The 23,869-nt window shown below is 39.3% G+C and overlaps 1 protein-coding gene and 2 non-coding genes across 16 annotated transcripts; all 3 read left to right on the top strand.

Moving 5' to 3' along the window:
- The first annotated feature begins 107 nt into the window (after positions 1-107).
- Positions 108-23,608, top strand: CCNB1IP1 (cyclin B1 interacting protein 1). Of its 14 annotated transcripts, none has more exons than XM_034648492.1 (9): positions 108-708; positions 2,896-2,952; positions 3,715-3,742; positions 7,230-7,409; positions 10,175-11,469; positions 14,112-14,187; positions 17,274-17,606; positions 20,320-20,653; positions 22,636-23,608. In XM_034648492.1, exons 7-9 carry the CDS (start codon positions 17,310-17,312, stop codon positions 22,836-22,838), a joined length of 834 nt encoding a protein of 277 aa, XP_034504383.1. In that variant the 5' UTR covers positions 108-708; positions 2,896-2,952; positions 3,715-3,742; positions 7,230-7,409; positions 10,175-11,469; positions 14,112-14,187; positions 17,274-17,309; the 3' UTR covers positions 22,839-23,608. The 14 variants fall into 14 exon arrangements, with proteins under 14 accessions (XP_034504383.1, XP_034504384.1, XP_034504393.1 ...); XM_034648502.1 differs by lacking the exons at positions 108-708; positions 2,896-2,952; positions 3,715-3,742 and adding exons at positions 4,146-4,246; positions 13,109-13,214 and having other exon boundaries at positions 10,175-10,275; positions 11,404-11,469; XM_034648500.1 differs by lacking the exons at positions 108-708; positions 2,896-2,952; positions 3,715-3,742 and adding exons at positions 4,146-4,246; positions 13,109-13,214 and having other exon boundaries at positions 10,175-10,592; positions 11,404-11,469.
- On the top strand, positions 10,443-10,519 carry LOC117797347. The gene has a single exon (XR_004622275.1). It is a non-coding gene; the product is annotated as a small nucleolar RNA SNORD126 (small nucleolar RNA).
- LOC117797345 lies at positions 12,425-12,574 on the top strand. The gene has a single exon (XR_004622274.1). It is a non-coding gene; the product is annotated as a small nucleolar RNA SNORA79 (small nucleolar RNA).
- Positions 23,609-23,869: the final 261 nt, after the last annotated feature.

The raw sequence follows: 23,869 nt of genomic DNA, 5'->3' as shown, positions 1-23,869 counted from the left end.
GCGATATTTGCATGTTGCTATGTATTGTGGGAAGTCACCATGACTGTGAAATGCCTTTAGATATGGAAGCCTTATAAATCCGCCCCAGGCGCGGCTTTCCCTATAGGGCGGAGGGAAGCTCATCGGTGGGGCCACGAGCTGAGTGCCTTGCGTCACTCTACCCCATGTCCCCTGGGAAGGTCTGAGACTAGGGCCATAAAGCGGCCCTAACAGGGTCCTCCCTGAGTTTCGGGGAGGTGAGTTCCCAGAGAATGGGGCTCCGCGCGAGGGCAGACTGGGCAGGAGATGCCACGGACCCCGCCCCTTGGGGAGGGGCCTGGCGGATGCCTCCTTAGCCGGAGCTTGGAACAGACTCACGGCCAGCAAAGTGAGTTCAATGGCTGAGGTGAGGTACCCTGATTTGGGGCCTCATAACCTAATTCAGACTACTCTCCCCCGCCCTCTTTTGAAAAAGAAAGCGTGGGAAAGTTGAGTTCCCTAGGGGGAAAGGGGGCAGGAAACTGCAGAGCCCACGGAGGGGAATAAAAGCAAGGGAAGCTCCGAGAATGCTAATCTTGGGAGACTTTTAAAAACAGAGAAATCCAGTCATCCTTGATGATGACATTAGGTCAGAAGCGGGTTGGTGGCAGCGCACTTAACAAGCAGACGTCTGATTCACCACCCCAGACCCTCTGAATCTGCACTGACGGTCTGCACTTGAACCTTGAGGTAAGGAAAGGGTTTCTTAAGACAAAAGTCACTGAGTGTAAGAGAAAATATTGACAAATTTGATTTCTTAAAATTAAAGAGTTTTGTTCATCAAAATACATAAAATTTAGAAAAAAGAAAACAAAATTCTTACAGTTTGTATATGGTTTGGTTGTGAATATAAAAAATTCAGAAGAAACTACAAGTTTTTTAACTCATTAGGGAAGTTTAACAAATAGCATATAAGAATAAATTGCATCTTTATAACAGAGCTTCAAACAGAAATAGAATTTTTAAGAAATGATAGCATTTAATATAACATCAAAGTCTATCAAATACTTGGGAATAAATCTGACAATATATAGGTGCTCAGCAAATGTTTGCTAGATGGGATTGGATTGGTTAATCTTTTTCCTTGGTAGGTCAATATCTGTTGTATCTAACTTAATTATGGTACAAATAAGCTAGACTTGTCTAAAAGGCATTAATTTGGAGATAGGAAAAATGTAATAAAAATGGAAAATTTATTTAAAATAGCTAATACTTATTAGAGCTTTGTGTACTAGACATTGAGTTAAGTGCTTTAATATGTATAACGTCATTTAATCTTCGAATTGTTAATAGCTAGAATTTATTTAGTGCTTACTATGCTATGAGCTTTACAAACATTATTTAATTCTCACAAGAAACTTACAGGGTAGGTATTATTATTATCCCCATTTTATGGCTAAGGAAGCTGAGCTTTAGAAAAATTTAAGTAATTTATTCAAGCTCACCTGGTATATTAGTTTGCTAGGGCTGCCATAACTAACTGTCATAGACTGAGTGGCTCAAAAAACAGAAATTTATTTTCTCAATTCTGGGAGCTGGAAATCCAAGATAAGGGGGTCTACAGTGTAGGTTTCTTCTTCTCCTCCTCCTCTTTCTTCTTTTTAATTTTAAATTTTTAAAAAAGATATATCTATTTATTTGAGAGAGGAGAGAGAGAGCGAGCACGAGCAGGGGGAGAGGGAGAGGAAGAAGCAAACTCCTTGCTGAGCAGGGAGCCAGATCCCAGGGCTCAATCCCAGAACCCCAAGATCATGACCTGAGCCGAAGTCAGACGCTTAACCAACTGACCCACCCAGGCGCCCCTAGGTTTCTTCTAAGGCTTCTCTCTTTGGATTGTAGATAGCTGTCTTCTTCCCTGTCTCCCCATGCATTGTTCTCCCTCTATGTGTGTCTGTGTCCTAGTCTTGTCTTCTTACAAGGACACGTGATACTGGAAGAAGGCCCGCTCATATTTTACCTTAATTACTTCTTTAAAGGCCCTACCTCCAAATACAGTCACATTCTGAGCTCTTGAGGGGTTAAGGCATATGCATTTTTTTAAAGGGGGGGGGACACAATTCAGTCCATAACTCACAGTTCATAAGGGGCAGGACAGATCTAGGTAACTGCAAAATTTGTTCTTATCTACTAGGCTACCGTATTTGCCTGGGGGAGGGGCAGCTTGACTCCCACATTCATCCCAAAACACAGAGTCTGGTATGTTCTCTACTTTATTGCTTTTCACTCACATGGTGTGGCCACACTCTCTTACGGTGCTGGAGTGGTGATCTTGTTCAAGGAGATCATTGCATAGGTAGGCAGGTTCTTTGAGGGCGATGATCCCACTTGTTGAGTGCTAAGTGTAGCCCAACGTGTTCTGCTTAGAGCAACTCAGGGCTCCACATTTTTTAATGCTCTCTTGCAGGGTTGTAGAGTCAGCTGATTTCAGCATCTGCAACGCAAAGGATCCAGGACCCAGATTCTTTCTTCACTCCCCTTGCCAGGAAACCATTTTAGAGATTGGGCAGCCTTTCCTTTTCAACCCTTAAAATACCTAGGGTCTGTACCTCGCTGCCTTTGTATGTCATCTTGGTATTCCAAAGCCCTTTACTAAAGTAGTGTTTTCACAGTGATTTCAGAGAGCCCTATACTCATCTTTCTGGGGTTCCAAAATGATCCACTCATATCTCTTATTTGGAGAAGAAGAAAATCTGCAACATAACCTTGCCACTGATAAGAAGCAGGAAATTATGGGTGGGTCACAACATTTAGGAGCAAAAACTAATTTCCATTGATTTACTCGTATCTAGAAAGAATTATACGATGTGTAGACAAATAGAAGTGTATAAGTAAACTCATGCAAGGAGTTATTTACTTTTTCATCTCCTCTCTCTACAGGAATGAGAAATGAGCAAGGAAGGAAGGAGAACGTGAATGGAGTGTGTACCATGACAGGTCATTATGCCAGACTCTTTCATACATTTGTGTATATGTTAGGGAGGTAGGTATTACTCTCCCCCATGGTACAGAGGAGAAAATTGAGTCTCAGAGAGTTTAAGAAATTTATTCCAGATCATGCAGCTAGGAAGTATCTTGCAAATGATCACAACTTATGTGAAATGTCCTTGATTTTCCCTGTGTGGCACCTTGAAATATAGATTTTCATTTGCTACTCAGAGGGAAACTTCTTAGAGTCCCTATCGGGGTCTGAAAATTAAATTGACAGATTAATGGGAGAAAAACATACAAATTTTATTGAATTTTTAACTTACGTAGGAGCCTTCACAAGAGAATGAAGACCGGAGGAGGTGACCAGGGCAGGAAACTTTTATACCTTTATTTTTTTAAAAGATTTTCTTTATTTATTCGACAGAGATAGAGACAGCCAGCGAGAGAAGGAACACAAGCGGGGGGTGGGGGGTGGGGGGGGGAGGAAGAAGCAGGCTCATAGCGAAGGAGCCTGATGTGGGGCTCGATCCCATAAAGCTGGGCCGAAGGCAGACGCTTAACCGCTCTGCCACCCAGGCGCCCCTATACCTTTAGATAAAGAAACAGTAAATTTGTGAAATTTGAGAAAAGACAAAGGAGTTTGAACTAGTGATAGTAACTGGCAAAGAACACTAAGAACATAAGGGTTAGTTTAGTAAAGTTTGTTTATACAGCTGATTTTTACTTCGAAGCATAAACCCTTAACCACACCCATCTTTTATTCACTAGGCCTGTTAACTGGAGTAATACCCTGAAGGTAAGTTCTAACTTGAATAGATCTAGACTGTTTATAATGAAACCTGTTACCTTGCATAAATTCCACATTGAGGTCACAAAGGTTGGGAAATTATCCTAAAGGAAAGAAAAATGTTTACAGTAGGGCCATCTCAACAAGAATGTGTATACACAGCTTGCACTAGGCTGTGTTTGCTTGTGTTAAGTACATTAACTCAGAAGGAAACTTGGTTTCAAAAATTCAATCTAAAAATAGGGCAAGTAACAGCACTGTTCCTTAGGAGACAAATAGGTGAAGGAGGGGGTTGCTTCGTTCCGGCACCTTTTAAGGTAAAGGAGGAGGGCGTGTGCGTTTAACTCATTAGCCAATCAGACACTGAGGCCACTTCTCAAAGCCGCTTCCTGTCTCTCCACTTACTCTCTCCGTTTTGGTGGTGGGCTGGTGAGTGTGCACTTAATTTCGCTCCCTGTTTTGAATTTCTCCTCCATTTGAACCCTGTACCCTGATGGCAGGCCTTTATTTCAAGTAAGCATTGGAGTGTGTGTGAGTCACAAGGTGATTAATTTTGGCTGTGTGGAGATTGGGGGAAGGCGGGGAAATGCTCTGCCTGGCTTGTTTCCACGTGGGCCTCTGCAGCCCTGGGTCTGCCTTCCTTCCCCGAGACCCGGTGAGCCAGAAACAATAGACTCTGGTTCATATACCGAGTGCCCGTGTTTCTGGAAAACGCCTGGATTCTTTTTGCTTGGCGGGAAAGGCATTGTTATTATCCCAATTGCTGTTCCGACTTCTATCTCCCCGGGTGAGAGGGCGGACCTTAGGAGGAGTTTCAGACCAGTACACTTCAATCCACTCGTGTCTGCGGGGCCCAGGGCCTTGCTGGGTTTGCGGGAGCTGTAGCAAACGTCTTTGCCCTTGTCTTTGCTCAGAGCATTCCAGCTTTCTTAGTGCGCCTAGGCAGCAACCTCTGAAGTTTGATGATTTTAGTGAGCCCTGAGAGGAGCTCCCAATTTTAATGTTGCCATGTAGTGAGGGTGCCCTAAAAAGCCAAGGATATACTAAAGAAAAAAATCAGGGGCCTTAGCTCAGGATAAGCCTAAATCAAATGCGAGCGCCACAGTTTACGCCTCCAGTGACCTTGAGTCAGTGAACCATTATGAGGCTCCGCTTTTGAAAATCAAAATATATGAAGGTCAGGTATTATCATAAATGTTAGATACCTTCTAGAAGTAAGCATTACATTTATTTTGGATATCTTTTTTCTTAAAAAAAGTTTTGCCGACTGACCTTGAGTGTAAATGGATTCCCATTTTCCTCCTTAATCTACATCAGTTTGAATATAATGTAGGTGTTTATTATTCTTACGGGCACAAGGTGTGAAAGAAATAAACTAGTGGATGGAATGTGGTAACAGACGGTTGTAGATTTCTCATAATCCTTATAATTCTCAAGTTTTATTGTTAACTTATTGTTTGAAAATAATACATTCACATGGTTCAAAATTAAAAAGGGATCAAGGTGTGGATCACGAAGTCTAGGCCACCCAATTCCCCTCCCCAACAGCATTAACAGTTTCTTGTGTGTCCTTCCTGACATATTTTATGTAAATATAAGCAAATACAGGTATTTCACCCTCCCCTCTTCTTGACATACTCTTTAACAGTTATCTTACTTTTCCCACTTAAGATTTCCAAATGAGTAAATAAAGAATATCCACATTCTTTTTTTTCCTTTTTTTTTTTTTTTTTTTTAAGATTTTACTTATTTATTTGACAGAGAAGAGAGACAGTGAGAGAGGGAACACAAGCAGGGGGAGCCCGAGCGGGAGCAGGAGAGGGAGAAGCAGGCTCCCAGCTGAGCAGAGAGCCTGATGCAGGGCTTGATCCCAGAACTCCGGGATCTTGACCCGAAGGCACCTGAGCGAAGGCAGACGCTTAACCGACTGAGCCACCCAGGTGCCCCCATCCACGTTCTTTATAATGGTTTCACAGTAGTTTCATGTATGTGCATACCATACTTTATTTAACCTTTATCGGTCAACATTTAGGCGGTTTACAGTCTTGTTGTTTCCCGCAAAATGAATAACCATGTGTATAAGTCATGTGTCACATATGACAGTTCAGGGGGGGTTTGATATATTTATAAGGACTCTAAACATGAAGTGCTTCCTGTTACTTGTATTTATTTTGTGCACAATGATGACTAGAAACCAACGAACACCATAAATGTCCTGATTGAGCAATAAAGGATTTTCTATCAAAAGCAAAACCGCGCTGATGGCTTTTATGTGAATATATCTTTGCCCACTTGAGTTTAAGTAAGGGATGGTTTATTTTGCTCTCAACATGTGTTTAATGTTGAGAAGGAATGGCAGCATGAACCAGAGAAACCACATGGTTTTTGTATTCACCAAGTGCAGAAGGGGCAGGTTTCCAGTGTTTACTTAGCAAAATGTTTGTTGGATATCTTCCTGGAATTATGGTGTTGAGTGGGTAAACTCATATTTTTGTATTAAGTTAGGGAAAATGGAAATGTTTTTTGGATGTAAACATGCAAAACAAAGGCTTCCGGGAATCCCACCAAAGCTATTTTTTTTTTTTAAGCCTTAAAATGGCTAAAATCATGTGAGGAGTATCTTGCATTTGGAAGGACCTTATGAGGAATGTGAAAGTCTTTCTTGGCTTCAAGATTATTGTGAAAAGTGAAATTGTTAGGCAGAATATTTGCATTCCTACTCATTAGCTGGTTGAGCTTGGACACTTAATAATAGAAACAACATATTGAATATTTAACTGCACGCCAACTACTGTGCAAAGTAGTTTATGTTTATTTTACCTCATTTAATATTCCCAAGGGCCCTAAGAGTAGATGGTATTTGTCTTCATTGTACAGAAAGGTAATCAGAAGCTTAGAGAAGTTGCAAATATGTGCGGAGAGTCAAGATTCAACAGTTTTGTCTGACTTCAGAATCTATTATCTTAACCACTAAGCTGCCTGCCGTTTAGTCTCCACACCTTGCTTGCAGACCTATAAAATGGAGATGACAGTACTTGCAAAATGAGGTAAATGTAGAAAGTGCTTTAGAAGTTCTGAGACAGACCAAGTATTATGAAGTAGATAAAATGCCAGGTTAACAGAGTAGCAGTTCTACTGCCTCTTGTATTCTGATTTCATTATTCTTTCCTGCTGTTTTGATGCAAAGCCCTCAGTTACTGTTATTTTCCTTTGTTACACCAGCAATAACACTGGGGCTGGGTGAAATTCTGCTCTCTTGGTATGGGCTAAATGGTTAGTCTATGTTTCTGAACTCCCCACTTTTATTTTCTGTATGCTCTGAGAGGTTAAAGCAATCACTATTTCTAAAATAGCTGACAGTGAGTGGGAAACAAAACTTGAAATCTGTTCTGATAGCAGCGTCTCACAGAGCTATCCCTGAAAGAGAGCCACGCCAAGTGACCATTGAGCATTTACTTCCTATATGAAGTTTTGTGTTGTTTTCCTTTTGTTTCAGGTTGAAGATGGAATCCATGGAGGAAGGAAGGCCTGGGTCTTCAGACCCCCGGGTGCCAGTCCAGAAGTGGCACTGTGAAAGCACCTGTCACATCTGCTCTAGACACCCTAACAATCAAGTGGGCTTGGATTTGGACATTCTCAGTAGGAATGGTTAAAGGCTGATGGGACCATAAAGCAAGTACTTGAACTTTGACTAAGCTAGGCCTTGAGTGCTCTCTGTATCCCGTGTCTGTGTGTCTTTTCTATCTAAAAAAGATAGGTTTTTTGAGTTACCGTTGTATCCCATAATGCTAGACACAGAGTAGGCACTGAGTAATTGGCATGGAACAGGGTAAAACTGAGCGGTAGTAGTAATCTTAGAGGCATCGGATGATTTGGTATTAATCAGTTTGTAGTTTGTATCAGGCCTTCATGAAGCATCTGTTCACATAATGAAAAATGGACGTTTTGGCCATGAGCACCAGCACTTTGAAGCATTTGCTTCTCACGGGGAACAAAATGAGTGGGTCATTGATAGTTCATGGGGTATTTACAAAGTATTTACTTAAGCTCCCTAAATGCTCAGTAAATATGAAATGGCCTTCACGTGGTAGACTGACATTTGTTGAAGCATAGCTGGAATCCTGCAGGGAGCATCACATGCCGGGGGAGGTATCATGTGTTTAACATCAGGATTTATGTCCTAAACTTCAGGTTATGTGCCAAGGATACAGAGACCAGAACTTTTACAATCTAAGTTGTTTGTAAGATGATTCAAATAGAGAAGTTGCATATATATATATATATATATATATATAATTGTTCTCCTGTAGGGAATACTTGGATCATGGAGTTTTGAGGTAGATATTGTTAAAACTGTAGAAACCTTGCACTTACTTCCTGTCTCTGTTCCCTTGGTTAATCTAATATGGTGCTCATCCAAAAACATCTTACATAATTAAAACAGTCTTCAACTATAGGACAGGAGTTTGTTTTTTTGGTTCTTTTTAAAGATTTTATTTATTTATTTGACAGAGATAGAGACAGCCAGCGAGAGAGGGAACACAAGCAGGGGGATTGGGAGAGGAAGAAGCAGGCTCATAGTGGAGGAGCCTGATGTGGGGCTCGATCCCATAACGCCGGGATCACGCCCTGAGCCGAAGGCAGATGCTCAACCGCTGTGCCACCCAGGCGCCCCTGAAGAATTTAATTTTTAATTTAATTTTAATTTTAATTTTAATGGCTGAATGTGTTACCTAATGGACAGTGCAAATTTTTTTCTTTTCTTTTCTTTTCTTTTTTTAAGATTTTATTTATTTATTTGACACAGAGAGAGGGAGAGCACAGGCAGGAGGAGTGGCAGGCAGAGGGAGAGGGAGAAGCAGGCTCCCTGCTGAGCAAGGGAGTCAGCCAATGTGGGGCTTGATCCCAGGACTCTGGGATCATGACCTGAGCTGAAGGCAGATGCTTAACCGAGTGAGTCACCGAGGCGCCCCTGCAATTTTTTTTCTTGTGACGAGAATTTTTAAGATCTCTCTTAGCAACTTTCAACCACACAATATGGTATTATTTTAAGTGCTATTTTAAGGCTCATTCAAAACCTGTACCTTTTTTCTTCTTGAAGACTTCTGTGACCAGTGATTCTTATTCTTAATTGCTTGCTCTACCACTTATTTGGTACTCCCCACGGACATTAATTTTCATGAATCTTGTATTTCTAGCTAGCTGAGGTTATAGATTTTAAAATCTTCACATTGCTGCATGAAAAGGAACGTGATAAAAATATAATTGTAATATTTTTAGTTAGTAAGTGTTAAATTATCATTAAATGTAATACAAGAAACTGTCTGGTTAGTAATCTGGTGAATAGGGAATAGTCCGAAGGTTGCCTGGGATGATGAATTTTGTGTCCAGCCTGTTTCACCTAAAAGTTAAGATTACACTCAAGTGTTGGAAGAGGAAATTATGCTTTTTCTTATATTGCCATCTTGTGGCCAACTTGGGCTCCAAATGATGCTAATTCAATTTTGCTATGTCAGAGGAAGGTTTTCTTTAGTTTATTGTGATAAATTTTTACCAAGAATAAAGGTTAAATACAATCAACATTGGCTGAAATAAAATTGAAACATGCTTTGAAAAAGTGAACTATTTTGGATTACCTTCTCATTTTTTTAAAAGTAGACTTCACGCCCAAAGTGGGGCTTGAACTCGAAAGCTTGCGATAGAGTTCAATGGTCCACTAACTGAGCCAGCCAGGGGCTGCAGATTAGCTCCCTATCACAAGGGTTTAGTTACACACCCTGTGGACTTGCAGAGGTTGAAGGAGTATCCCATGCCATTTCTGCCCCACATTGCTGAATTTTTTCCAGGGCTGTTAAGCCCTGGTTGCAGCCAGCACCTGGCTCCTTCCTTCTCCATACCTGTTCTCTTATTGTGAGACTGTAGATTTGTAAACTTTCAGAGTTTGGTTAGACTTATTGTACAGTTTTACCCAAACCTTTAAATTAATTAATTAATTACGTTTTAAAAAGATTTTATTTATTCATTTGAGAGCGAGAGCATGAGCAGGGGTGAAGAGGGCACAGGGAGAAGGAGAAGCAGACTCCCCTCTGAGCAGGGAGCCCAATGTGGGGCTCAACCCCAGGACCCTGGAATCACGACCTGAGCCAGAGGCAGATGCCTAACTGAGCCACCCGGGTGCCACCAAACTTTTACATTTATACAAAAAGCTGAGCTTGTGTACGAAGTCCTGCGCTAATGTGATACTGAGTTTGGGCATTTCGTGACCTCAAATAGGTGGGTCAATTTATATTACTGACTAGAGGTTCATACAAAGAATGACGTTTTCCTTGAGGTTAATTTTCGTGGAGGCTGTAGGGGTATGACTTGGGAGTATGCTGGTGTGCATTCAAGTCATGTCATCGTAACCTTTGTTTATTCATTTACTTACTGTTTATTCTCCAGATATGATAACCTCTGGAAAGATGGTACTCCGGTACTTGGTAGACCGTGTACTTCAACTGATCCCTAGATAGAAGCTGGTTCACTTGATGCCAGAGCTAAGTGTAAAAAAAGAAAACTATTTTTTACTTCATTTGGATTTTTAGTCACCTACTAAGTTTTGGGGCCCGGTATTGTTAGTGGCTAGAATTTGGTAGCTGGAAAAGCCTTTGTTCTAACCTTGGTTTAACGATGAGGAGGTGGTGGTGCTTTGCCCTTCTTAGTCATTTACGGTTTGCCGTGATGAAATGCATGTGAAGTCCGTGTTTCAGCTGATCACCCTGATTAAACACATGCTCTGAGCAGACTAAGGCTAGGGCAAACGCCTGGAGTTGAATTCGGCTTCTTTGCATTCTTACTGGGATCTAGCCCCCAGTCCCAGGTAGTTCTTAAATCTTTGAATTATGGGTCTGACACTACAACACTTTGCTGTGCTTCGATCTTTTGTGGTATTTTCCTGAGATAGGTAGAACCAGGGTCAAGAATCCTTAATCTAAATATTCAAACCCTACAGAAAAAGCACTGATAACTGGTAAAATTCTGTCAACCACTTTACTTGGCAGTTTTAAACTTACCACTATTTTATGTAAGATTGAGAGAATCCCAGAGTTGTTTAAATCAGTTTTGTCAAGATCATAAAATGCCACACTATATAGTCACTTATAAGTTATGATACAGGCTTATCTTTCTTGAAATGGAAGTGTATTCGTGATACATTAAAAGCAAGTTATAGAGCAGTGTGTGTAATCCTTTTTATGCTTAAACATTTTCATATACTTGTGTTTACTTCAGAAATTATCTGACGGTATATACTCAAATACCAAGGATCCTTGTCTCTAGAATTGGATTCTAAGGGTGATCTTGTTAACCTGTATTTTCTGACTTTACTATATTCATGTATTGTATAATTGAACCTACATGGAACAGGCTTCTATTCTTTACCTGTGCCTCCATGTCTCAGCGGAGAATGGGGTACATATGAGGGAGAAATACAGGAAATGCAAATAATTCAAAGTCATATCAGCCTCCATGTCTCAGCGGAGAATGGGGTACATATGAGGGAGAAATACAGGAAATGCAAATAATTCAAAGTCATATCAGCACTTGAAATAGTTTTTAGTTTTGGCTATGTCTTTTGCAGAACTGAAGTTTTAGGAGATCAAAACTAGATCTGAGTCTCATTTCTTTCCCAGGCTGGAATTCTTGGGTGCTATAAGTCCTGGATATACAACAGATGATGACAACATTTTTCTTTTATGGTAAGGCTTAGGTTGAAATTGAGAAGCTTTAACATACATATGAATCTCTGAATATTCAGCTTTTGGCTTCATGGCCAGCTGCTAAGTTGCTACAAATTTTATTTTTAAAAAAAGTCAATTAGAGATGTTGAGAGGTAGCATGATAATATAATAGTTACATGGATTCTGGAGTCAGACTGGGTTCAAACACATCTTTTGTCACTTAATCAGCTATGTAACCTTGGCAAGTTTCTTAATATCTCAGTATCTTAGTGTCCTTTTTTTTTTTTTTAAGATTTTATTTGTTTGACAAAGAGACAGCCAGCGAAAGAGGGAACACAAGCAGGGGGAGTGGGAGAGGAAGAAGCAGGCTCGCAGCAGAGGAGCCTGATGTGGGGCTCGATCCCACAACACCAGGATCACGCCCTGAGCCGAAAGCAGACTCTTAACGACTGAGCCGCCCAGGCGCCCTATAGTGTCCTTACATCTTAGAAGATGAGAATAATAGTACTGGATTCAAAAGAATAAAACTTGACTTTGAAGATTAGATAATAAATGCATGAGCTTAGAACATTGTTTAAGCATACGGTAATCGCTCAAAATATGTTAGCTGTTTTATCATCAAAGTCCCTGTGCGGTTTTTGCTTATACGCATCTTTCTGCCAAATTGGCCCATACCTCATTATGTTTATCTCCAGCACACAAAGCCTAATTTAGTCCTAGAATTAAGCAAAGTATGGTGATAAGGACTATAGTGTGTATCTCTATATAACTGTTCCAATAACATTTTCTTTAGTTGAGCAATCTTGTTTTGGCACCAATTTCTTTATCATCTTATTCCTCATTTTGTCTGATTCTTCTAGCTCTTAGTTGACTTAAAAATTTAGATGTTGTGATTCCTATTAAGAGTGATTTGATAGCTTTATTTTTATAAATGTTCCTTAAAACATTTGTTAAAATGGTTGGAGATGAATTTTGATGGCTGTTCCTCTCACTGCTTTTGAGCCTTAGGTAGTGGGATTTTAGTCCATCATATATCAAAGCTGACTTGTCTTCACTCAGGGCACCATGGGGATGGGCTGGCCATCCGTTAGTGTCTTCTGATTTTTGCGGGAGTCAAACAATTGCAAAGCAGGTGGTGATTCTAGATTAAGAATGTACCTGTGGTTGAAAAATAAAACTAATACGGGGACGCCTGGGTGGCACAGCGGTTAAGCGTCTGCCTTCGGCTCAGGGCGTGATCCCGGCGTTACGGGATCGAGCCCCACATCAGGCTCCTCTGCTATGAGCCTGCTTCTTCCTCTCCCACTCCCCCTGCTTGTGTTCCCTCTCTTGCTGGCTGTCTCTGTCTCTGTTGAATAAATAAATAAAATCTTAAAAAAAAAAAAAGAAAAATAAAACTAATACGAAAACGTGAGGATATAGTTTTTGGAAACCCCTTTGACTACAAAAGTATTTGGATAGCACTGACCTAGGACTATGAAAGAAAGAGGTCTAGTAAATTGATTCTGAGAGTTACGGAAACATTATACTCTGAAGTCATTAAATTTTAAGTGGTTTAATCAGTTTTCTACTGATGAGTTTCTACTGATGAGTTTTCTGAGTAGCTCGTTATACTACACATTTCAGGTTAGTATTAAAAATGACTTTTTCTTTCCAGCATGAAGGTAGATGATTCTTCAAATTAAAGATTGAAGCTGACTTTTCTCACCGGAAATGGTTTATAGAACCAACTTGCAAAAATGTCAGAGGCATCAAAGGAAAGAGTAAAATATTTGCTTTTATCATTCTTAGATTCTTTGCTAGATTGTAAACTCCATGACAGGAGGAAAACTTCCTTATCTGTAATGCCTGACCCAGAATAGATAACTCGATAATATGTGAAGTGAATTAAATTTTTTTTTTAAGTCCCTGAATGGGGACTTAAAATGGTAACCATTTTAATGGTATTTCAACAAGACATTTGTTTACATGTAATAATTGGGACTTAAATTTTGACTCTGATGGAAATTGTATATATAAGTACATTAAACTATCTGGGCACCAGGGAGTCTACTTAAAACACTTAATATTTGGGGAGCCTGGATGGCTCATTCGGTAAAGCATGAGACTCTTGGTCTCGGGGTTGTGAGTTCAAGCCTCATGTTCGGTGTAGAGATTATTTAAAAAATAAAATCTTAGGGGCGCCTGGGTGGCTCAGTCGTTAAGCGTCTGCCTTTGGCTCAGGGCATGATTCCAGGGTCCTGGGATCGAGCCCCGCATCAGGCTCCCTGCTCTGCTGGGAGCCTGCTTCTTCCTCTCCCACTCCCCCTGCTTGTGTTCCCTCTCTCGTGCCTCTCTCTCTGTCAAATAAATAAATAAAATCTTTAAAAAAATAAATAAATAAAATCTTAAAAAAAATTAAACTCTTGATACCTAATTATGATGCTTGATCCATTAAGAGTCAATGAAGAATGGCTACCAAAACAATCTGGGTATGTGAGGAATAATATCAAATGTGAGAAAGATTTCATTTTGTTAAAGCTGAGTGATGGTCATTCTTCACACATTTTTTGTATGCTTGATATTTAATAAAAAAAAAAACAACAAAATAAAAAAAAGCCCTTTTTGGTGGATGGGTCTTTGTATCTCAGCCTTGACTGATTTCATAATCTCATCCCCAGGAGCACTCTAGAAAAGAGCCAATGAAGGGTTTATCGATGCCGTGACAGAAGAGGACACAGTGCCACTGAGAAGCAGGTTAGTTCAGGTCCTGGTGTTCCAGATTACTGGGATATTAAGACTTTGTAGCACTCTGCCCCCTTTTATTCTATCTTATAAAAAAAGTTGGCAAAAAAAGAAAAAAGTATACATACATACACACACACACACACACATATACACATACATACATATATATACGTACATACACACATATATATATATATGTTACTCCTACAGGCTTTTAGCCAAATGGGTTGGAAATTTGAAACTGATTTAGTGGGAAAATCATATGGGGAACACTAAGGTTTGGGGAATCAGTGCTCTTAATGAAGAAGCAGGGGGTGGTCTTACTGCAGTACAAAGGTAGGTTAGATCTCAGTGTTAGGTACTGGCTGAATTTGAATGCTTTGTGTTTTCTAACTTTGAGATTGTACTCTTTTGTTGTACTACATTTGGCATTGTTAAAGTCAGAACATGTACAAAAGGCTCAGATGGCCAAAACAGATGAAACCCCGATTTTCTTTGAATCCAGTTTGTACCACTGGAATTAAGTTACCACTGTAAACTTTCAAGACATTTTAGGAAATGTATACAAAGGTCAAGATGACCTTTTCTAATTACTGTGAACAAGCTACAAGAAGACAGAAAAGTAGCAGAAAATTGTTTAATTAGGAATGGTTTTTGTTCGAAGAAGAATGGGTTTGAAATTCACTACCCAGAAAGGGGTTTGCAGGGCTTTGGTGTCTGTTACGTTGCTGATTCATTGGATTGTGTCTGTTACTAATTCACAATGGGGTCACATCATGTGGGCAGGTGGCCGGCCACAAAAGACAACATTAAGGCTTGTGTTCCAAGGACCTCTCAAGCCCTCCTCAGCTTAGTTTCTAATATGGATTCTAATAGACTCATATAGATTGAGCAGAAAATCACACAGTTTACAAAGAACAGAAAAGAAGGTGACAGGTAATAGCATTAGGGTAAAACAGACACAAACATTTGAACAATTACAAGTAGGTCCAGGAGAGCACACAGGCAGATCACCTCAAAAAAAAAGCTGACACGTGATCCTCTCGCTTCATTGCAGGTGCTGTAATGAATGTTCATAACACAGGTTCTAAACCAAGGAAAAGTTCTGTTTTCTTTAAATGTATATAGAGGATGTGTAAAAACTAGAAAGATGTCTTTATCTGGATGGATTAAAAAATAAAATGGCAGAATCTACCTCAACATAGAGGTGATAGCTATCCAATCACAGGTATCAAATTTCTGGGACTTTTTCCTGAAACTACTTAGCAAGTCTGTGCTGTCCAGCCGGAGGACCGGGTTCCCAGGACAAACAGCTGCGCGTACTCAGCTTGGGGTACAAGCTGGCCCTGTTAGCTTCTGAACTGCCCCACCCCCGTCCTGCTCGTCCTGCTCGTACCCGGGAGACTGCCCTCAAAAATGTTATTCCCAGGATAGCCTAGGATGTTACTTTGTGTCAGCTGAGGGCAGTAAAGGTCAGTCCATGACAGTATCGATGAGGCTCCCAAGTGGGAAACCTGGACCCTGCTCAGTGGGATTCATGCCCTCACAGCGCCTGAGGCGCGCCTGCGTGGGGCGTACGTGCCTCAGTCCAGGTGCCACAGCCTGACGGGTCCCAGGATGCTGAGCGGCCGGAAGCCCTGTGCCCACCACCCAGCAGGCTCCAGGGCGACCCCGCGCATGCGTGCTGTGTCTTATTGGCGAGGCGCCGCGACGCTTCGGTAGTGTATTGGTAGAGCTGTGGTGGCAACGGCGTTTTCCCGCGCTTTTTCTGGGCGCCTCAGGTTAGATATTTTATTTGTATTATTATTGTTATTATTTTCTCTGTAGAGTGGGGAAAGCAGGCCAAGAACTCCAGAGTGAAGTTTCTGTGAATCTAATTCTCAAAAACTTGGCCCTTGGTAACTTGGGACGATTCACTGAATGGGCCCTTTTCCCCAGTCGTGGAAAATTTGGAATTAACTGTACCTCCCGCTCTGAGAAAGCTCTCAGCTTTAAAACTTCCCAGCTTTTCTGCTTCCGCATGCCTGTTATTCTGCTGGAGTTAAAATAGGGCCTTATAACTCCTGCTGCAAGGTGCCATTTACCTTTGGAGACTAACTCAGGGGGTACTTTGGGGTAAAGGTGTCAGAACGTCCTCATCGGCCCCTGTGATAGAGGCAGCTTTTTTTTTTTTCTTTTGCTCAAACCAACATTCTTGACAGAATTTGTTGGTTAATAAAGGTTAAATATGGACATTTTCCTTGGTGTATAATTGGTGTGTCACAGTTATTTCATACAATATATGATTTTGGTATATCCAGAACATTGCTGTCCAGTTTGGGTTAGTAAAATCAGTGAGAGTGGACACTATATTAAAAAATAACTCGAGTATTTATTTAAGAGTATTTATTTGGTATTACAAACTTTTTTACTGAAGTATAGTATTCAATAGTGTTTATATTAATAGGTGAATTATTTGATAATAAAATAAATCAGCTTTTGTACAGATTTCCAGGTTTCATAATGGTCATTTGCTTGGATGAATTAAATTACTTTCCATTTGATACTATCTGATTACTACTGTTTTTTAGGTAAGGCAACATAGGTAAAGAATCTGAGAAATCAGTGTATATGAAAAACCTAAACATGTAACTTAAAAAACACTTTTAACTAAAGAATGGCTGAAATTGGTCCCTGAACTTATATCTGCCAAGTGTGAGAAGTGGTACTAAAATATTCTAGCAAACTATGGATGGGTAGTAGATCTGGCTTTTTTGTTTAGATATTGAGGATTGGCAAAAGGCATTAATTAATTTTTATTTGTTTGTAATTTGTAAATGTTCCTAAACTTTATTTTCCACGTGCATATTATTTTTGGCTTTAGTAAGATTTGGACCACTTGTGTCTGTAATTTTTTCTTTAAAATTTTCTTCGTGGGCTTTCTAGAGATTTACACAAAAGAGCAAAGCTAATATTGTTGAATGACGGAAATCTATAGAATATATTGATTATAATAAATACAAGAAATTAAATATTTTATAATAAAATGCAAACATGCTCTATTTGATTTTCATTGAGATTTGACTTATTTGACCTTTTCATTTACCCTGTATTAGGATTCTTTTCAGCATCTGGAGACTTCACTCTCTGTTATGTCTTTGTGTGAAGACATGCTACTTTGTAACTATCGCAAGTGTCGCCTCAAACTCTCTGGTTATGCCTGGGTCACTGCCTGCTCTCACATCTTCTGTGATCAGCATGGCAGTGGTGAGTTTAGTCGTTCACCAGCTATCTGCCCTGCCTGCAATAGCACTCTTTCTGGAAAGCTAGACATTGTCCGCACAGAACTCAGTCCATCAGAGGAATATAAAGCCATGGTATTGGCAGGACTTCGACCAGAGGTTGTGTTGGACATTAGCTCCCGTGCACTGGCCTTCTGGACATACCAGGTTAGTGCATAGGCTAGTTTTTCTGCAGAATATGATTTGAGGCATATGTGGAAGCTTATAATGTTTTTCCTTCATCGTGTTTGTATTCTTTTTTTTTTTAAGATTTTATTTTTATTCATTTGTCAGAGAGAGAGAGCACAAGCAGGGGGAATGGGAGGCAGAGGGAGAAGCAGACACCCCTCTGAGCAAGGAACCCGATGTGGGACTCAATTCCAGGACCCAGAGGATCATGACTGAGCTGAAGGCAGACACTTAACCAACTGAGCCACCCAGGCATCCCTCATTTTTTATGAATATATAGAAAATATTCTTTTTAATAATTTTTTTAAAAGATTTATTTGAGAGAGCGTGTGAGAGAGTGTGTGTAGAGAGAGAGAGTATGTGTAGAGAGAGAGAGAGTGTGCAGAAGCAGTGGGGAGGGGCAGAGGGAGAAGCAGACTCCCTGCTGAGCAGGGAGCCTGATTCAGGACTGGATCCTAGGACCCTAGGATCATGACCTGAGCCTAAGGCAGATGCTCAACTGGTTGAGCCACTCAGGCACTCCAGTAAATTTTTTTTTTTAAAGTAATAGGTTTATTTTTGGAAATCTAAAAGAAAGAAAATAAAAAATGAACCATAATTCCATCACTCAGAGATCATTGTTGATATTTTTGTTTGTGTATTACTGGACTTTTTCTTTCTTTTTTTTTTTTGAAGATTTTATTTATTTATTTGAAAGAGAAAGAATGAGTGACAAAGAGAGAGCACAAGCTAGGGGAGAGGTAGAGGGAGAAGCAGGATCTCCACTGAGCAGGGAGCTGGATGCAGGACTCAATCCCAGGACCCTGGGACCATGACCCGAGCCGAAGGCAGATGCTTAACCAACTGAGCCACCCAGGCGCCCCCATTTACTGGACTTTTTCTGTGCATTAATGTGTGTTTTGTCCAAAAGTAAGGGTAATATCAGTTAAGGCTGACATTTTACTTATTATGAATATTTTATTAAGTATTTTTAAATTAGCTATTCTATAATCATAATTTTAATAGTTGTATCATTATTTATTTTTAAGCTATAAGAAAAGTTGTGATGAGATTTCCTATCATCAAATTCACATATTTAATTATTTGCTAAGATTAAATTCCTGAAAGTGGATGAATACATTTTGAAGTTGTAAAAATTGCAATATTTTGGAATTCCTGGTGGCTCAGTCTGTTAAGCCTCTGACTCTTGATTTCAGCTCAGGTCAAGATCTCAGGATCCTGAGATCAAGCCCTGAGTCGGGCTCCGAGCTGAGTGTGGAACCTGCTTAAAAGTCTCTCTCCCTCTCCCTCTGCCCCTCCCCTGCATACTCTTCTCTCTCTCTCAAAAATAAAAAATTAAAATAATTAAAATAAAAATTGTAGTATTTTATTTTTTATTTATTATTGAAAGATTTCATTTTTAAGTAATCTCTATACCCAATATGGGGCTTGAACTCACAACCCCAAGATCAAGAATTGTATGCTCTGAGCCAGCCAGGTGCCCCCAAAATTTTAGTATTTTAAAATTGCCCTCCAGTTAGGCCATTATTATTTTGTGTTCCCTTAAGTATATGATGGTGCTTGATTCTCCATGCTTTCTAATCACCAATTAGATATGAGTAAGGTAGAATCTCATTATTCTTTAAGTATGCCTTTCTTGGATGACTTTTGGATTTTTTTTTCTTGTATTTTTTTCATGTATTTTTCTTTTATGAATTGCCCATTTCAGTTTGCTTATTTCAATTGTTATAGGTTTTTTTTTATTGATTTGATAAGAATTCTCTGTATAGATTTAACTCAGATGTTATAAGAAATTTTCTCTTTTTTCAGTTATCTTTTATTAGTCTGATTTTTGAATTGGCCTTTTTTATTGTTGAGTTCTAAGAGTTCTTTGTATGTTTTGGATACAATCTTTTTTGGAGAATATTTTACAAATGTTCTCAGTCTATGGCTTGTCTTCATTCTCTTGACATTGTCTTTTGCAGAGCAGATATTTTTAATTTTAGTGAAGTCTAGCTTATCAATTCTTTCTTTTGTAGATTGTACTTGCTGGGGTTGCATCTAAAAAGTTACCATCAAACCCAAGATCATTTAGATTTTCTCCTCTGTTATCTTATAGGAATCTTACAGTTTCGTGTTTACATTTAGGTCTATGATTCATTTTGAGTTAATTTTTGTGAAGGTTGTACAGTCTATGTTTAGTTTCAGTGTGACCTCAGTATTTTGCTGGTTATTGCCCAAAAGCTGCTTTCAGTTACTTGCCTTGTTGCCCTTTGCAGTAGGGTTCCTTGCTTCTACAAAGCCAGCAAGCCAGAGAATGTGTACTAAGGCAGACTTTATAGTCTTACGTTATGTACTCATGAAGCAGCATCCTGTCATTTTTCCTGTATTCAAGGAGAGGATCTAAGTACAAGGAGGCAGGGATAATTGGAGGCTATCGTATAATCTGTTCTCCACACTATAGATTACTTGAAATAGTAGCAGTTGGAGAGTATTCCTCCAGAACTTTTTCCTATGCATTTACTGACACAGTGTATTATTTTGTATAATAACCATCCTGTTGTACATCTAGGTTGCTTCTTAATCTGGTTCCAAATGTTAAATTAATAAAATCCCAGTGTAAGTCTTTCTTTTTCTTCTGCATTTAAAGTTTTACAATATATGACTTTGTATTTATTACCTTAAAAATCTTTTTTTTTCTGTCTCGGGGCAGGTACATCAGGAGCGCCTCTATCAAGAATATAATTTCAGCAAGGCTGAGGGCCATCTGAAACAGGTGGAGAAGATATATACTCAGCAAATACAGAGCAAGGATGTAGAATTGACCTCCATGAAGGGGGAGGTCACCTCCATGAAGAAAGTGCTAGAAGAATATAAGAAAAAGTTCAGTGACATCTCTGAGAAGCTTATGGAGCGAAATCGTCAGTATCAAAAGCTCCAAGGCCTCTATGATAGCCTTAGGCTGCGAAATATCACTATTGCTAACCAAGAAAGTACCCTTGAACCATCCATGATTGCACAATCTGGTGTTTTTGGCTTTCCATTAGGTAAGAAGGGACATGTGATATACAATAACTGTTCTTTAAATCTTTCATGTTGTGTTCTGCACAGTTCCAGGAAGTCAGTGGAGACTCCAAAGGCCTAGAGTGGTGGTAGGCTCCAGATTCTTCATCCACGTCTCAACATGTACATCTTTGCTTTTAACAATTTTATTTGCTTGTGGTTAAGTTACATCTTCAATGTAAACAGAATAAATCTCTCCAAAATAAAACTTTGCAAATTGGTACTTTAAGTGAAAAGCTATTTACTTGCAGTAATAATACTAGCTGCCATTTATTGATACCTTACTAAGTGCTAGGCACTGTTACAATTTTACATGTATTCATGTTATTTTCAAAACTTTATGATGTAGTTATTATTATCCTTATTTGACAGATGAGAAAACTGAGGCATAGAAAGTTAAAGTAATTGGTCAAGGTCACAGAACTATCTTCAGAGCCCACACTCAACCATTTTCTTCCTCAAGAAGGCCATGTTCAGTCTTTCACATGGCAGTACTGATTGCACAGTTCTTGAGTTACTGTTGGTTGTTTGGTTGGTTCACTTTTGTTCATTTATCAAATATTTATCAAACATATTTCATGTGCTAGGCTGCTAGACATAATACTAGGCAATGAGAATATAAGGATTATCCAGATAGGATTCCTGCCTTCTGAAGTGCACAATCTAGGAAGATACCAGTTCTTTTTTGCTCACTAGGTGCTTTGGCAAATGCAGTGAATCTCATATTTCTTCCTGAGTTCTCCTCTTTATACGACTCTTGATATACTAGAATCCAATAGATTTTTGCTATGCTATTAATATAAATTATTTTTGTCATACAAAAAAGTGAATTTTCTTGTTCTCGATTTTCCTCCATATGTGTTTTTTGAATTATAGGCTGAGGAAAACGATTTAGCGGGGGAGGAGATGTCCTAGAAAAGGCAGGAAGTAATGAGATGAGGAGTAACAGAATTGAAACAAAAACAAGTTTTTGTTTAACTTTCAGTTAATCGTAGTTATAATTTAGTCAATCAAAGTGTTATTATATATTAACATTGCAGATATTTTTTCCTTGTTACGATCCACATTTTGATTTCTTTCATATTCACTAGTTCTTCCTGTTCCACTTTTTATGCACACTTAACCTTTTTACTTTCACCTCTTGCTACAGTTGATGGCTTGAAGCAGGTATAGTCTGCGTTCTCCTTTAGTTACATGTTCCCTTTTTTTTTTTTTAAGATTTTATTCATTTATTCGACAGAGATAGAGATAGCCAGCGAGAGAGGGAACACAAGCAGGGGGAGTGGGGGAGGAAGAAGCAGGCTCATAGCAGAGGAGCCTGATGTGGGGCTTGATCCCACAACGCCGGGATCACTCCCTGAGCCAAAGGCAGACGCTTAACCGCTGTGCCACCCAGGCGCCCCTACGTGTTCCTTTTAAAACTTGTGGAAGCCAAAGAATGGCTCAGTGGAAGTCAAATGCTTATTTAATCAGATCTGTTGTCTGGTTTTTCTTAAGGTTATTCTAATTGTTCTTGAATCATGAGTATACGCCAGTTTTTCATAGTTGTCATATATTTTCTAGAGTGTTTATGGCAATCTTTAAAAGAAAAATTATTCTTAAAGAACCTGGGACAAAAGGCTTTGTACACACACAATATTCCTTTGAAGTAGATTACATAGATAACAAATAAAATTATGAATTTTAAGTTCTAGCTTTACTAAAAACATATTTCATTGTGTCAAATTACTTTTGCTGATGAGGTCATGGCTATTGGAAACTGCATCACAGCAGAAGATATGGTATCTGTGGTCATGGGAGGGAGTGGGAGCCATCACAGTCCTTTTCTTTATCCAACATTAGGTTTATATTTTACTGTCTCATAGGAGTTGAGTACTGTTAAAATATTTATTAAAAAATAATGTTTTTGTTCCTAAAGATCTATAAGGAAACAGATGCTAAAGTTTTTCCCTTATTTTTTTCCTAGGGAACAACTCCAAGTATCCTTTGGACAGTACACCAGTTCGAAATCGGGGTGGTGGAGATGGAGATTTTCACTTCAGACCATTTTTTGTGGGTTCTCCCACAGCACCTGAACCCAGCAACAGCTTTTTTAGTTTTGCCTCCCCAAGTCGTGAATTAGAACAGCAGCAAATCTCTAGCAGGGCTTTTAAAGTAAAAAGAATTTAGCTCACTTTACAGAATATTTCTCTGTTCACTTTCAATGATCTCATTTAGCAAATAGTCTCTGTTCTACTTAGGATAGGGGTCACCGTCCTTTGTGTGCTCTTCCATTTTCAACTTAGGAGAAACTCAGTGTCAGTAGGAGTGGCTTTAGAGTCTGGCTTCTTTTTCTGTTTCCATTATTTAAAGCATAAACATATTAAGCTCAATTTTATTGTGACTGTTGAGTTTTCACCAGTAGTGAAAAGGTTACAATATTACTGCCTGTTTTGTAGATCAGCATTTGTCTTCTGTCTTTGTTATTTCTGACTGAACTAGGTGTTCATGTATGTATATATAAGCACGTATGTTTTATATCTACATGTCACTTTGTGTTCTGGTATTTATGCATAAATGTATATATGTGTTCCTTTATATTGATATTTAGCTGTATTTGCCAGTATATTTATGTGAAGATTTTGGCTTCAGGAAATGGCAGGTGAATCCGTAGCTTGATTTATGTATTTGCCCTTGTATTACTTTGTTTGGAGATGTGTTCATGTTGGTGAATAAGAATACAATTTGATGCTTGCATGTTAAGTCTATATTTCTAATTGAAAATGATTCACATTGATAAAGTTATTTTGTAAAGTTGATTTTTTGGCATTTATTTTAAAATGAAATGACTCTGCCCTTTTGCCAGCAGTGTCTTATTTAGGAATGCACTCTTACCACAGCAAACTTATAATATGCTCTTGATCTCAAGAGATTATATTAATTAAAATACTTTTAAAACTTATTCCTTGTTTTCCTTTATTAAATAGCATTTCTGATCACTATCACAAATAACTTATTTAAAACGTAGAGCTGGGGCACCTGGGTGGCTCAGTGGGTTAAATGTCCAGCTCTTGGTTTCAGTTAAGTGTCCAACTCTTTATTGCAGCTCAGGTCATGATCTCATCAGGGTCCTGAGACTGAGCCCTGTTTCGAGCCCTGCTTCAAGCCCTGTGCTCAGCGGGGAGTGTGCTTCAGGTCTCCTCCCTCCCTCTGCCCCTCCT

This window comes from Ailuropoda melanoleuca, chromosome 20 (assembly GCF_002007445.2).
Source record: "Ailuropoda melanoleuca isolate Jingjing chromosome 20, ASM200744v2, whole genome shotgun sequence".
NCBI lineage: Eukaryota > Metazoa > Chordata > Mammalia > Carnivora > Ursidae > Ailuropoda > Ailuropoda melanoleuca.
This window is presented reverse-complemented; position numbering and strand designations above follow the sequence as displayed.